General features: G+C 51.1%; 1 protein-coding gene across 1 annotated transcript in view; it reads right to left on the bottom strand.

The window, feature by feature from the left end:
- Positions 1–2,700: 2,700 nt before the first annotated feature.
- Positions 2,701–13,543, bottom strand: part of LOC144104520 (translocator protein-like) — a 30,715-nt gene continuing 19,872 nt past the window's right edge. The window contains exons 3-4 of the mRNA XM_077637596.1: positions 4,970–5,185; positions 2,701–3,183 (exon numbers count right to left, since the gene is read on the bottom strand). Of these exons, the coding sequence (XP_077493722.1) occupies positions 3,010–3,183; positions 4,970–5,185 (390 nt within the window). The 3' untranslated portion in view covers positions 2,701–3,009. The remainder of the gene's footprint in view (positions 3,184–4,969; positions 5,186–13,543) is intronic.

The raw sequence follows: 13,543 nt of genomic DNA, 5'->3' as shown, positions 1-13,543 counted from the left end.
ACGAAAGAAGGCCTTCTTTCCTCCCACAAGCCAAGCGGCCCCATGGCATTCCTGAAGGAGAAGCCTAGCCGGCTCCGAAAAGTCGAGAGTTTTAGCAGCAGAAGCTTTGATTGTATAGAAAGTGCCTCGCAGTTTACAGTAACTTATCAAGACTAACTAGTCAGGCCACTCTGTCAAAATGCTTAGTTTCCGTGAAAAAATAAAGGGAGCACAACGGAAGACGTTGAACATAATCGCTTGTGTTCGTTTAAACATTATAATCTACCGCGCCCTATAACTGAGGTTGTGCTGGTATATCAGCGATACGCCCTAAGTTACCGGCCTCTAAAGGGAAAGAAAACCAAAAATGGTAGGATTTAAACGTAGTTAAACAGAGTAGACGTGCGAAAGCATGTGTTTAGCCTGACTGGCTCATGGTCTTGCTTTGCCGGGTCGTTGGCACGTCTGGCGACCACATCAGACTCAGGTTAAGTTATGACCGAGTTTAAGCTGATCTGGTTTGTTCGCGCCGCGGATGGAAGTTGATACAGACGACGATGTTCAATGCACAGCGCGTGAGTGTACGAGGCGTCATCGGCCGCGGCGATAGCATAGTGCTGTCGTGCTTAAGTTAAGGACAACGCAGCGAGCCATGGAAAGAAAAATGATAGGTGTAACGTCAAGAGACCGGAAGCGGGCAGAGTGGGTGAGGGAACAAGCGCAGGTTAATGGTATCCTAGTCAAAATAAAGAGGACGAAATGGGTTTGGGAAGGGCATCTAATATGAAAGATAATCGCTGGTCCTTAAGGGTAACGGAGTGGATTCCAAGAGAAAGTAAGCGTAGCATGGGGTGGCAGAAGGTTAGGTGGGCGGATGAGATTAGGAAGTTTGCAGGCATAGTGTGGGCACAACTGCCAAAAGACAAGGTTAATTGGAGAGACATGGGAGAGGCCTTTGCCCTGCAGTGGGTGTAGTCAGGCTGATGATAATGATGATGATGATGGTGATGTCGTGCACGGGCCAGCAAAGGTGATCAGATCGCGCCACCACGCATTCATTTCCCAGTCGTGGCAATGTTTATTTTATCTCTCTATCTATTTATCCAAGGTCAAGGCTTCAGCGATGGCCCAGGTCTGCAGCTTTGTTTGTGAAGTGAAGGTTTAGTCTAAAACTTGATGAAAATGCAGCATCGCCTTTGGCACTGGCATAGATTGGCTGGCCTTAACGACACTGTATCCAACGTCTTTCAACCGGACGGTTTCGACTGCAATTACGCGCCCGCTGTTTGGCTAACTTAATATATTTTTTTAATGCGAACCATTAGATTTGCTATGTCCTGAGTTTCGTGTCAGCAAAACTTTCTGCGCATGATTACGTCGTTCTGTGAAGATAAATGTGCAAAAGTTTGGTTGTGTTAGTGTGTGATGAGATTTTGCAGTGGGAATGTGTGTAATTATTTAATTGCTTAAACGCGAAAACACTTCGACGTTACAGTAGCCACGGACGTCGACATAGCTTCTACGCCCGATTGTGTCGTTCTGCAAAAGATATATGTGCAAAAGGTTGATTATGTTAGATAGTGTGTGATCAGATGCCGTGGAAAAAATTTGTTTCATAAACTGCGATTAGTTAATTAAACGCGAAAATTACACTTCGGCGTCACAATAGCCCGGGTTTCTGTCCCGTGTTTCGTGTCAGCAAAACTTTCTCCGCATAATTATGTCGTTCTGTGAAGATAAATGTGCAGATGTTTGATTGTGTTAGTGCGTGATGAGATCTTGCTGTGGGAAGCATTTTGTTGATTAATTGTAATTAAATAATTAGAATTCGACTAGACAATAGCCACGTACGTCGAAATAGCATCTGGACTTGAAAAGTAAAATAAAATAAGTAAAACCAAATTAAAACAAGAAAAATTTAAAATAAATTTGATAAAAATAACAAATAACAAATAAGAATAAAAATGAACAAATAGGTCGTGGATGTACTGTCGTCGTGGGAAAAACCCTGCGTTCTAGAAAGTTCCATACTTTCGCATTCCTCCACGTAAGCAGATTTAAGGGCCCTGGTATTTTTTTGCTTTTCATTGTAGCTTTATATTGTACTTCCCTCTGCCCGGTCTTCTGCTCGTTTTTTTTTTTCTCTGCCAGCTCGCACATGGGCGCAGCGACATCTGTGCATACGTCACTCCATCACTGCTCTGCACCCGTGTAAAAGATGCTGTAAAGACCATGCATACACGAAGAGGATGCGGACGCTCCTTATCGAAAAAGAAAAAAACGAGAGAATCGTGCCCAGAATATGGCAAACGGTTTTGGCGCAACGACAGATTTTTCTGTAGCACGGTAGCATCTTTATCGACTGTAGTTTTGTAATTACAAGGGACGCCGCAATACTACAGGCAATTCTGTTATTACTGCAAAAATTTGTTCTTTCTACAAGTTCAAAGCCAAAACGACTACAAAAATGAGTTGTGAATACAGAAATATTTTCTGTTTTTCGACTGGGCTGAACGTTGTGAAACGGCCGGAGTCCCTTACACACGTATGCAGCTAGCTCTGCATACATGGGCTTGTGTGAGAGCCTTCCTCACGAGTACAGATACTAACTCAACTGAATAACGGATGAACACCTTCACATATACAAGGGTGAATGATGTCCTCGAAGATGAAATTCGTTTACTGAGAATCCGAAGAACTGAGCAGACAGCACAGTTCTCAGTTGAAAGACAAGAGTTGCTTTATTATCACATTACGTCCTCTCCATGCTCAAAGCGGCTGTTATTGAAACGCTTATCTAACGGACACACACACACACAGGGTGGCTAATGCTGCGCAAAGTCTGGCGAGTGTTCTGTTCGCGCAGCTCACCGCCACTTCTGCAACTGGCTGATGGAGTCCAGAGCAAGACGGCTTTGCCGCGCGCACAGAGCACAAGCGCAGCCCGCAACCAGGACGGGAGATGTCAACGAGCTCAGTGCGTGGACGGCGGAATGTTGGTGGCGGTGGTGTCTTCAGCGTCGTCATCCATTAGGCACTGCTCCTCCGCTTGCTCCAGCGCCAGACGCGGAAGTTGAACGTGGCCACGCAGAGCGCCCAGGCGAAGCAGGGCAGCATTATCTTGGCCGCCTTCTGGTTGATGGGGAAGTACAGGCGGCCCAAAAGCGCCACGGCGCCGCACAGCAGCGACACGTCTACCATGGCCTGCGACCCGCAGACGCCGCCGTCAATTGCAGTGTCAAAGAACCCCCCCCCCCCCCCCCCCCCCGCATCTTGGCTTAAGCTAGTGACCGCATCAGAAGAGAAGTAACACTAGCGCATACGGATAGACAAGGCAACAAGAGCGACGAGAGAGAACAGAGAATGCAAAATTATAACTTAGTGTTAAGTTGAAGATTGACATTTTCAGTACTCAAGTCTTGCTTTATGCCTGTTCATTTGCACTCGCCATCTGTCTTAATGAAAATGAACTTGCCCGACTTAACTGTGACAGTTACTTCAGTGCTTGCATCGAACAGGTACACTGTATTGCTTTAACGTTTCCGCCAAGTTGCACGATACTACTCATCACGTCCCCCGCGGCGGTGGATCGGTGGATCAGTGGTTATGGCGCTCGGCTGTGGACCCGAAATTCGCGGGTTCGATCCCGATCGCGGCGGTCGCATTTCGATGCAGGCGAAATTCTAGAGGCCCATGTACTGTGCGATGTCAGTGCACGGTTAAAAAATCTCTCCACTACGGCATCTCATAGCCTCAGTCGCTTTGGGACTTAGACCCCATAAACCATAAACCAAGCTACTCATCAAATAGCGCTCAGAAAGAAAGGCCAACCGTAGCGGTGGCCTAGAGGTTGGGGCATCCGCCTCGCATGCGGGTGGTGCGGGGTTCGATGCTCAGTGCTGCCGGGTACCCAACGGTGATACAATGGGCACCAACTTTCCACTCGCCTGGTTCTCGGCTTCTTCGTAGTGAAATGCTTGGGAAGTGAATGCTTGGCTCCATTATGAGTAGACGAAAATATATTTTGCCATGGCGTTCTGTGGCCGAAGCTGCCTTAGGGCCATAAAAATCCTTCATCACCATCACCAACAAAGGCCAAAGGTTAGGATTCGTTTCTTTCTTTGAGCTCCTCCAATCGCGTCATCGTGACGTTATACTCCAGTTGGTTTTCGGAGAGGTGCGCATGTAAAGTAAGAGGCTGTCGGTATGGCTGCCACTGAACACAGCAGTGGCAGCAACGGTGGTTACAGTGAGCAAAGGTGCTAAGCGTCTTGCAAGCGGTTGGTACGAAAGCAAAGTTCACAGAGGTGGCATGCGAGGGAAAAAGAGGAAAGAACTGGAGTCGATGGAAATGGCAGGAACGAAGTATATTGACCCATAAATTCTACTGACTTCCATACAGCGCTCGGGATTCAATGTTCTTCCCGGACGACAAAGCTAGTAAAGCGTCATGCAGCCTTCAGGATCACCATGCTCAGGACGTTTCTCGCGACATACAAAGAACTGATCCAGGACCGCTTTGGGACCACCGCCACAAGTGAACAGTGCGCTTTGCGGTGCACCTGTTTGAGGGGTGGGGTCTCTAACGAAACGTTCGGGCACAGTCTAAAGAAATAAATAGAACCGCCGTCGACCTGCCTGCTTGCAAGAAAACATGCGGTGTCTGAGGATGTGAGCTTGTGTTAAGTTCTTCACTGTACCGCCATGTCGGAGTAATACAAGCATGGTGCAGAGCTGCCGGCCTCTGTCTCGAGTTTGTTACTTCTGACATTGTGCATGTTATAAGCCGCATTGCATAATTGCATGCTTTTGACGCCTGCAAGAAATATACCATGTCTACGAATATAAGTTCCAGAGCCGGATCCAACGGAAGCTTTCGCAGAGAGGTATCCTGCTTCAGTTTACGGGCATGCAAACTGCGCCACGTGGAGAATAAGCACGTTAATTGATCAAAGTCTCCCATTGAGCGTGCTAGGCGGCAGGCACTGACCAGCGCCAGCTTCTCCCTGGAGTAGAAGACGGGCGGCCAGGCCCAGTTGTAGCAGAGCCCCGCGGAGAACACGGCCAGGGCCGGTCTAGCGGGCCCGTGCAGGCCCCGGCCGTCGCGGAACACCAGGTAGGCGGCATAGCCCATGGCGCTGTTAAACAGCACCCACAGCGCCACCTGGCCGGTGCCGCCAGGGTACAATCGCGCTGGAGGACAGCGCTGTCGCGACGGCAGAGGAAAAAGTGTCAGCGCACGCATGTGCCGCTTCTCGAGAGGCAGGGCTTGAAGGGACGTCATCAGCTTGATCGTCAACATCACAATCATCGGTTTGACTACGTCCAGTGACGGACGGAGGCATCTACAATATCCCTCAAATTAACCCTGTTCTGTGTCAGTTGTGACCCTCTAATCTCCGCAGACCTCGTAATCTCATCCCACCGATGACTTTTTGCCCCACCCTGCTACGCTTGCCTTCTCTTGAAATCGATTCCATTACATTTAACGACCATCAGTTGTCTTGCATTCACATTACATGCCCTGCATATATATGCCCATTTCTTCTTTGTGATTTTGACTTGTGTCATTAACTCTCGTTTGTTACCTCACCCTCTCTGCTTTCTTCCTGTCTCTTAACGTTACACCTGTCATTTTATTTTGCATGGCTCGCTGTGCTGTACTCAACTTAATTTCAAGCCTTTTCGTTAGCCGCCAAATTTCTGCCCATATTTGAGCATCATTAAGCTACAATGTAGCCATATCCAATGCACCATTCATGGGCGCCTCCATGTTGTTCAATGGATTGTGGTGCGCACTCAGCGTAAGCGCGTCAAAAGCGGCACTGTTAGACCGGTTCGCAATAGTCCAAAGAACAAGATCAATGTAGCTATGTCTTCCTCCAGCAAAATTTTTGGTGAGTGTCTCTGCAATGGCACATATGCGTCGCATCGTGTGATTGACACGGTTCCACGGCAAGAAATGCCCTGCATCCAACTTTACGCGCCTAACAGCATGCAACAAATGGAAATATTGTAAACATTTTTCCTCAAAATCTACAAGGTCAATGCATCAGCTACAAAGTCTCTCGCTTCAACAAATGCAGGTCACATGTCTTCTGTACCCACTGTCACAAGAACCTGCAGGGTCGACGTCACGTACAACACTGGGCTTATAAGAAGGCACGTGCGCTTAAAGGGGCTCGGAACACCTTTCGAGGAGAGTACACAAACTCGCTCAATCGCTACGCTGTGTTGTAATGAACACCTATGCAAAATATTACGCTTCTACATGCAGCAGGAACCCACAACCACACGCGAAGATTGGCGAGCTCTTTCTGGCGACTTTTTCATTCTCGTGCCCTCCTTCATTTCATGCTCCCGCATATGAATGTTAAAAGATGGCTATTGGCTAGATTCTTTCAGACGTCATTCAGCTACCGTGACCGCGGTCAATCGACTGTGTCGCTCAAGCTGGTCAGGAAGCTCCGCCCCCCGAGGAATTCCCGCGCGCGTCGGCGGTGGGGCTGACAAAGAGGCGCCGGCCTTTCAGCCGCAAAAAGTGACGAGGGGAAAGGGAAAGGTGCAAAAACGCTGCAATTCAAATTTTGACTACAGGTAACTCAGGTTCTACTAAACGCATTTAAAAAAAACTCTTGCTGGAGGATGTTCGTGAAGCGCCGTCATTGAATATCGCAGGCATACTGCTCCATTCTTGAGGACGCTTTCCAGAGACTCTTTACAACTGGAGAGGCCAGAGCCCAGACTCCCACGCTCGGTCCTCTCTCCAATTTCTATACTGCATCGAGATAATAGTCTAACAAAGGGTGTGCGGGGGTTGGTTGATGGGACACCACGAACTTCTTACGAAACATAGTGCCTCAAGAATCGGGTGGTCTATAAACTTCGCCACATTGTTCGCAAGGTTTTTATGCGCGTTTTGTGGAAAGCTTATAGCAACAGATAACTCCAACAGACTGAAAGTCTTCGAGCGAGTCTGTAAAAAAAAATGAAAAGCCCTATGCCAAGAACGTCCGTAATTGCGCCACCGTTGAAAGCTAAGCAGCAGCCATCAGGCAAAAATCACCGCATGAAACTTTTCTCTGGGATGCCCCGCATGCTATACTTTTCTTTGGTAAATGAGACCAGCTGAACCACCAGAAGGCTGCCGATCGACGCTTCGAGGGGGACACGGTATCGTTTTCAGCGCATGGCGAAGATATGTCTGTGGGATCAACGACCATGTAAGGAAGTTGGTTGATGTTACCTAAGGTATGTACAGCCGTTTCTTATTACGTAAGAATATTGCCGCGAATATTTGCAGTGTGTTCGTTTTTTCAAATCTGCCGCCACATCACTTTATCGCTTTGTTTGCTACGCAAGACGCGACTAGATTTATCTCGATTGATCGCAGCCAGGCAGAGCTGATTCTACGTTGTTCCGGAATGTTGTAGTAACTTTGCGCTCTTTATCTCGAAAGTTCGCTATCAGCTTTAAATTGAGTACGGCCGACAGCGGCCGGCATTCTGTTCGACGACCGCCGAGCACGCTTGTCGCTTCGCCGCCGCCGAGTGATTCAGTCCATTTTGGGTGCAAGTCAGCCCAATAAACAGTTCTTTTAGAAGACCCTTTCGTCCGTCTTCATCGCTGCTTCGACTGCCGTCACCACTACGTGACATCTGGTGGAGGTGCCCATGTTCCGGACGCTCCCTTCAAGTCGTGAAGCCAGCCCTGAGCGCTTCGCACCCGAGGACGAGCCAGCAGCTCAGCGAGCCAGCCGACGTCTCCAGGGAGAGGAGCCTGAGTTCGGGAAACTGCCGGACCGCACAAGACAGCGCAAAGACGCGGCTACGAGCACCGCAATCTCGCCGAAGATGTCGACACCGATCATACTGCAGCAGCCGCGGGTGCCGCCAACTTTCAATGAATCCCTAGGCGAAGACCCTGAAGAATGGTTGGATCAATTTGAGCGCGTGGAGTCATTCAACAAGTGGGATGATGCGGCAAAAATTGGACACGTGTTCTTCTCATTGGATGGCTCCGCACGCACGTGGTACGAAAACTACGAGTCGTACCTTACGACATGGCAGCGATTCAAGAGAGAACTATTGAAGATATTCACCAGTGTCGTGAGGAAAGAAAGAGCCGAACGACTCCTCGAGTCCAGGATCCAGCTTCCGAATGAGCCCGTCCGCGGTTACGTCGAGGAGATGAAGCGCCTATTTCGCCGCGCCGACCCCGGGATGACCGAGGAAAAGAAAGTTCAGTTTTTAATGCGCGGCGTAAAAGAACAACTCTTTTCAAGTCTCGTCCGCCAGCCGCCAAAAACAGTCGAGGAATTCATGCAAGAAGCCTGCACGATTGGGAAGACCCTCGACGTCCGAGCTCGGCAGTACAATCGTCCTTCCTCTGCCTGTGCAATCCGTTCGGACACGCCGGCCACCACCAGCGACAGCTTGCGGGAAGTTATCCGCGAAATCGTCCGAGAGGAGCTACGCCGATTACTGCCATCCTCCCCACAGCCACAAGCAGCGACTCTGATGGACGTGGTAAGGGAAGAAGTGCAGCAGGCACTTGGCACCCCGACGGCCACAGAACCCCAGGCCATGACCTACGCCGTGCAGTAAGGACTGCCCAGCCCCAACGACAACCCCCCCGTCCTCCCCGATATGAGCCACTTGTTCCACAACGCCGCCTCCCAGCCCCCGCCCGCCCAGCCTATGAGCGACACTCAAGCCCCAGGAAATGCGACGCCTGGAGGACTTCCGACAACCAGCCGTTGTGCTTCCATTGCGGTGAGGCCGGCCATATTCTTCGTCACTACCCGTACCGACGTATCGGTCTTCGAGGATTTTCCATTAACGCCCCACGACCACGCTTCGGGCAACGTCCGCAGGAAATCGACGAGTACCTGCGTCGAGAAGAGTACACGCCGAACCGCTTTTCGCCCTCACCATCGCCGTCAACCTCGCGCTTTGCGTCGCCACGCCGCAGCTACGCAGCCGCGGTACGAGGAAGGTCTCCCAGCCCCCGTAGGGGAAACTGAAGGCAGCAACCTCTGGAGGTGAGGTTGTTCAAGAGCGAAACGCCGAAGATCCTCCACCGTCCACGCCCCATGAAGACGCTGCACCCGCGACGCCGCATGAAGAACCGGCACTCGCTGCACCGACGCCGCACACAATGAGAACCCCGACCACGACGCAGGCTGCCTTGAAAACGACGCCGCCACCCAGAAGAGCTTCGACCACACGCCCCACCCGCGACTCGCATACGCGACGAAGCCGTGACCCGACGCCAAGAGCAACGTGCAATGCAAGAGCCAGGACCTCTGACTTAGAAGTGACTATCGATGGCCGGTAAGTTGCCGCTCTAGTCGACACAGGAGCCGATTACTCGGTGATGAATGGAACATTCGCTGCGCAGCTGAGAAAAGTCACAACGGCTTGGGACGGCCCACAAATTCGCACCGCAGGGGGCCACCTCATTACGCCATCAGGACGATGCACAGCGCGAGTGACTGTCAAAGGACATACCTATCCTTCGACCTTTGTTGTGCTACCGCAATGCTCCCGCGAAGTGATGTTGGGTATGGATTTCCTTAATGAGCATCAGGCGATCATCGACCTGCGATCCAAGCTGATCACGCTTTCGATGGACGAAGCCATCGCTTCGATGAAAACTCGGGAAAATCACTTTGCCCTGAGTGTCCTAGAGGAAGAAGTGAGCGTTCCACCCCGATCAAGCGTTATCCTGACCGTAGGCGCCACGAAAACCATTAACGCTGAAGCCATCATCGCGGGCAACATGCAGTTGCTCCTAGACCGAGGAATCAGCATCGCAAGAGGCATCGCACATTTGCGCAATGGCCAGGCCGAAGTACTGCTGACTAAATTCAGCGAAGAATACCGGCACATTAACAGAGGAACGACGATTGCTTTCTTCGACGAAATATCTGACGTACGAGACTCCTTCGCCCTCATCGACCCCTCCGCAGAAGATTCGCCTGACCAAGAGAACTCGCCCACTTTCGACATCAACCCAGCCCTGCACCGGAACAGACAAGACCAGATCCGCAATCTGCTTCAAAGCTACAGTGAGTGTTTTTCGACATCGCCGAAGGTGCGACAGACGCCAATTGCCAAGCATCGCATTATAACGGATCAACACGTCCGACCTCTCCGTCAAAGCCCCTACCGTGTGTCACCGCGAGAACGACAAGCCATCCGGGACCAAGTCGAAGAAATGCTTCGCGACGACGTCATCCAGCCTTCAAACAGCCCATGGGCAGCACCGGTTGTTCTAGTGAGAAAGACGGCTCACTTCGATTCTGCGTGGATTACCGCCGCTTGAACAACATAACAAAGAAGGACGTCTACCCCCTCCCGCGCATCGACGACACACTGGACCGCCTTTGCAACGCCAGATATTTCTCATCGATGGACCTCAAGAGCGGCTACTGGCAAATTGAGGTCGACGAAAGAGATCGCGAGAAGACAGCATTCATAACTCCGGATGGCCTGTTTGAGTTCAAGGTCATGCCATTTGGTCTCTGTTCCGCACCAGCGACGTTTCAGCGAGTAATGGATACAGTGCTGGCAGGCCTGAAGCGGCAAATTTGTCTGGTATATTTAGATGACGTCGTTGTCTTCGCCTCGAACTTTGAAGAGCACCTCAAAAGACTTCGAACAGTACTAGACGCAATCAAGTCGTCTGGGCTAACCTTGAAAGCAGAGAAATGCCACTTTGCCTACGAAGAGCTGCTGTTTCTAGGCCACATCGTTAGCAAGGGAGGAGTACGTCCAGACCCGTAGAAAACAGCTGCTATTGAACAGTTTCCACCGCCGGCCGATAAGAAAGCAGTGCGCAGATTTCTCGGGCTGTGCGCATACTACCGACGATTTGTGAAAAACTTTTCGCGCATCGCCGAGCCCCTGACCCAACTGACGAAGGCAGAAATGCCGTTTAAATGGGAAGCGCCGCAAGCAGAAGCCTTCAAGGAACTTCAGCGTCGTTTACAGTCCCCACCGATCCTCGCGCATTTTGTTGAAAACGCCGATACTGAAGTTCATACCGACGCAAGCAGCGTGGGACTAGGCGCCGTCCTCGTTCAAAAAAGCGACAGACTGGAGAAAGTCATCGCATACGCTAGCCGTTCCCTTTCGAAGGCCGAGGCTAACTATTCGACAACTGAGAAGGAGTGCCTTGCCATCATCTGGGCTACGTCGAAATTCCGCCCCTACCTCTACGGACGGCCGTTCAAGGTGGTCAGTGACCACCACGCGCTCTGCTGGCTTGCCAATTTGAAGGACCCCTCTGGCCGACTCGCTCGATGGAGTCTGCGTCTCCAGGAGTTTGACGTCACCGTCGTTTACAAGTCCGGACGCAAGCACTCTGACGCCGATTGCCTCTCACGAGCCCCTATAGATGCACCGCCGCCGGACGACGATGAGGACGCCTTCCTGGGACCCATCAGTCCCAGCTCTTTTGCTCAGCAGCAACGCTCGGACCCCTACCTAAACGGCCTCATCGAGTACTTGGAAGGCAAGGTTTCTTCATCCCCCGCTTCATTTAAGCGAGGACTGTCTTCCTTCTGTGTGCAGAATGAGGTCCTTGTGAAGAAGAACTTTACAGCGAACAAAACAGCCTACCTCCTTGTTGTACCTACTTGTCTCCGCGAAGAAGTTCTACAGGCTTCACACGACGAGCCGACAGCTCGACATCTCGGGTTTACGCTCACCCTCCGCCGCATTCAAGACAAGTATTACTGGCCCCGACTGTCTGCCGATGTCGCACACTATGTGAAAACCTGCCGAGATTGTCAGCGACGAAAGACTCCTCCCACACGACCAGCAGGATTTCTGAGCCCCATTGAACCTCCCTCAAGGCCCTTTCAGCAGATTGGCATGGACTTGCTTGGCCCTTTTCCAACGTCAACATCTGCAAATAAGTGGATCATCATAGCGACCGGCTACCTGACCCGCTACGCCGAGGCGAAAGCCCTACCGAACGGAACAGCAGCAGAAGTCGCCAAATTCTTCGTGGAGTGCATTCTTCTTCGACACGGCGCCCCCGATGTGCTCATCACGGCAGAGGAACAGCATTCACGGCGGAACTAACGCAAGCCATCCTGCGCTACAGCCAATCAGCCACCGGAGGACAACTGCGTACCATCCACAGACCAACGAACTGACCGAGCACCTGAACAAAACCATCGCCGATATGCTCGCTATGTATGTAGATGCTGAACACAAAACCTGGGATGTCATCCTGCCTTACGTCGTCTTCGCCTACAACACCGCAGTGCAGGAGACTACCCAGATGACGCCTTTTAGGCTCGTCCATGGCAGGCAGGCCACGACCATGCTAGACGCCATGCTGCCCAACGTTACAGAAGAAGAGAACGTCGACGTTGCCGCCTACCTTCAACGCGCAGAAGCTGCTCGAAGGCTTGCCCGATTACGGATCAAAGATCAGCAGCGGTCCGACGCCAGACGCTACAACCTACGAAGACGCAACACGGAATACAAGCCAGGAGACCAAGTCTGGGTGTGGACGCCCATTCGCCGCCGTGGATTGAGTGAAAAGCTTTTGCGCCGCTATTTCGGCCCGTACAAGGTTCTTCGTCGGCTGGGTGAACTGGATTATGAAGTCATCCCTGACGCAATGACTGCATCCCAGCGACGCCGCGTACGACCAGAAATTGTCCATGTAGTCCGTCTGAAGCCGTATTATGCGCGTTAAAGGCCGCTGCATTTCCATGCTCTATTTTCGCAAGATCCGTTTTTTTCCTTACTAGTCGCATTATTTGTTTTAATGCATCGGGTCGATGCTTCTTTGAGAGGGGAGTAATGCCGCGAATATTTGCAGTGTGTTCGTTTTTCAAATCTGCCGCCACATCACTTTATCGCTTTGTTTGCTACGCAAGACGCGACTAGATTTATCTCGATTGATCGCAGCCAGGCAGAGCTCATTCTACGTTGTTCCGGAATGTTGTAGTAACTTTGCGCTCTTTATCTCGAAAGTTCACTATCAGATTTAAATTGAGCACGGCCGACAGCGGCCGGCATTCTGTTCGACGACCGCCGCGCACGCTTGTCGCTTCGCCGCCGCCGAGTGATTCAGTCCATTTTGTGCGCAAGTCAGCCCAATAAACAGTTCTTTTAGAAGACCCTTTCGTCCGTCTTCATCGCTGCTTCGACTGCCGTCACCACTACGTGACAATATCCAATCCCAGCCGCCTCTGGCAGAAGACGCCCAGTAAGCGTCCGGTAGAAGAAAACTGGCGCCTATAAAACTCCAGATATGATTGCCCCTTCATAGGGAGCCAAATCCCGGCCACTTTACCTGAATGTGTTGCATGGAATACACGACCAAGTGTACATCTATTAATAGAATTCATGGCAATTAACATCATCAAACAAGCTATTGCGGATAACCTTGACAGTATTGTGACATTCCTTGTGTGCTACGAGGATCCACGTTCGACGGCGCGTCGTAGACGGAGACCCAGATGACAGGCATCATCAATTACCCAGCCATGCTCGTTGAGAGTGACAACCAGAACGAAGTGGTTTAAGCCAAACCG

This window comes from Amblyomma americanum, chromosome 9 (genome assembly GCF_052857255.1).
Source record: "Amblyomma americanum isolate KBUSLIRL-KWMA chromosome 9, ASM5285725v1, whole genome shotgun sequence".
In the NCBI taxonomy this organism is placed as follows: domain Eukaryota; kingdom Metazoa; phylum Arthropoda; class Arachnida; order Ixodida; family Ixodidae; genus Amblyomma; species Amblyomma americanum.
The sequence above is the reverse complement of the archived record's forward strand: the minus strand, read 5'-3'. Positions and strand labels throughout refer to the sequence as shown.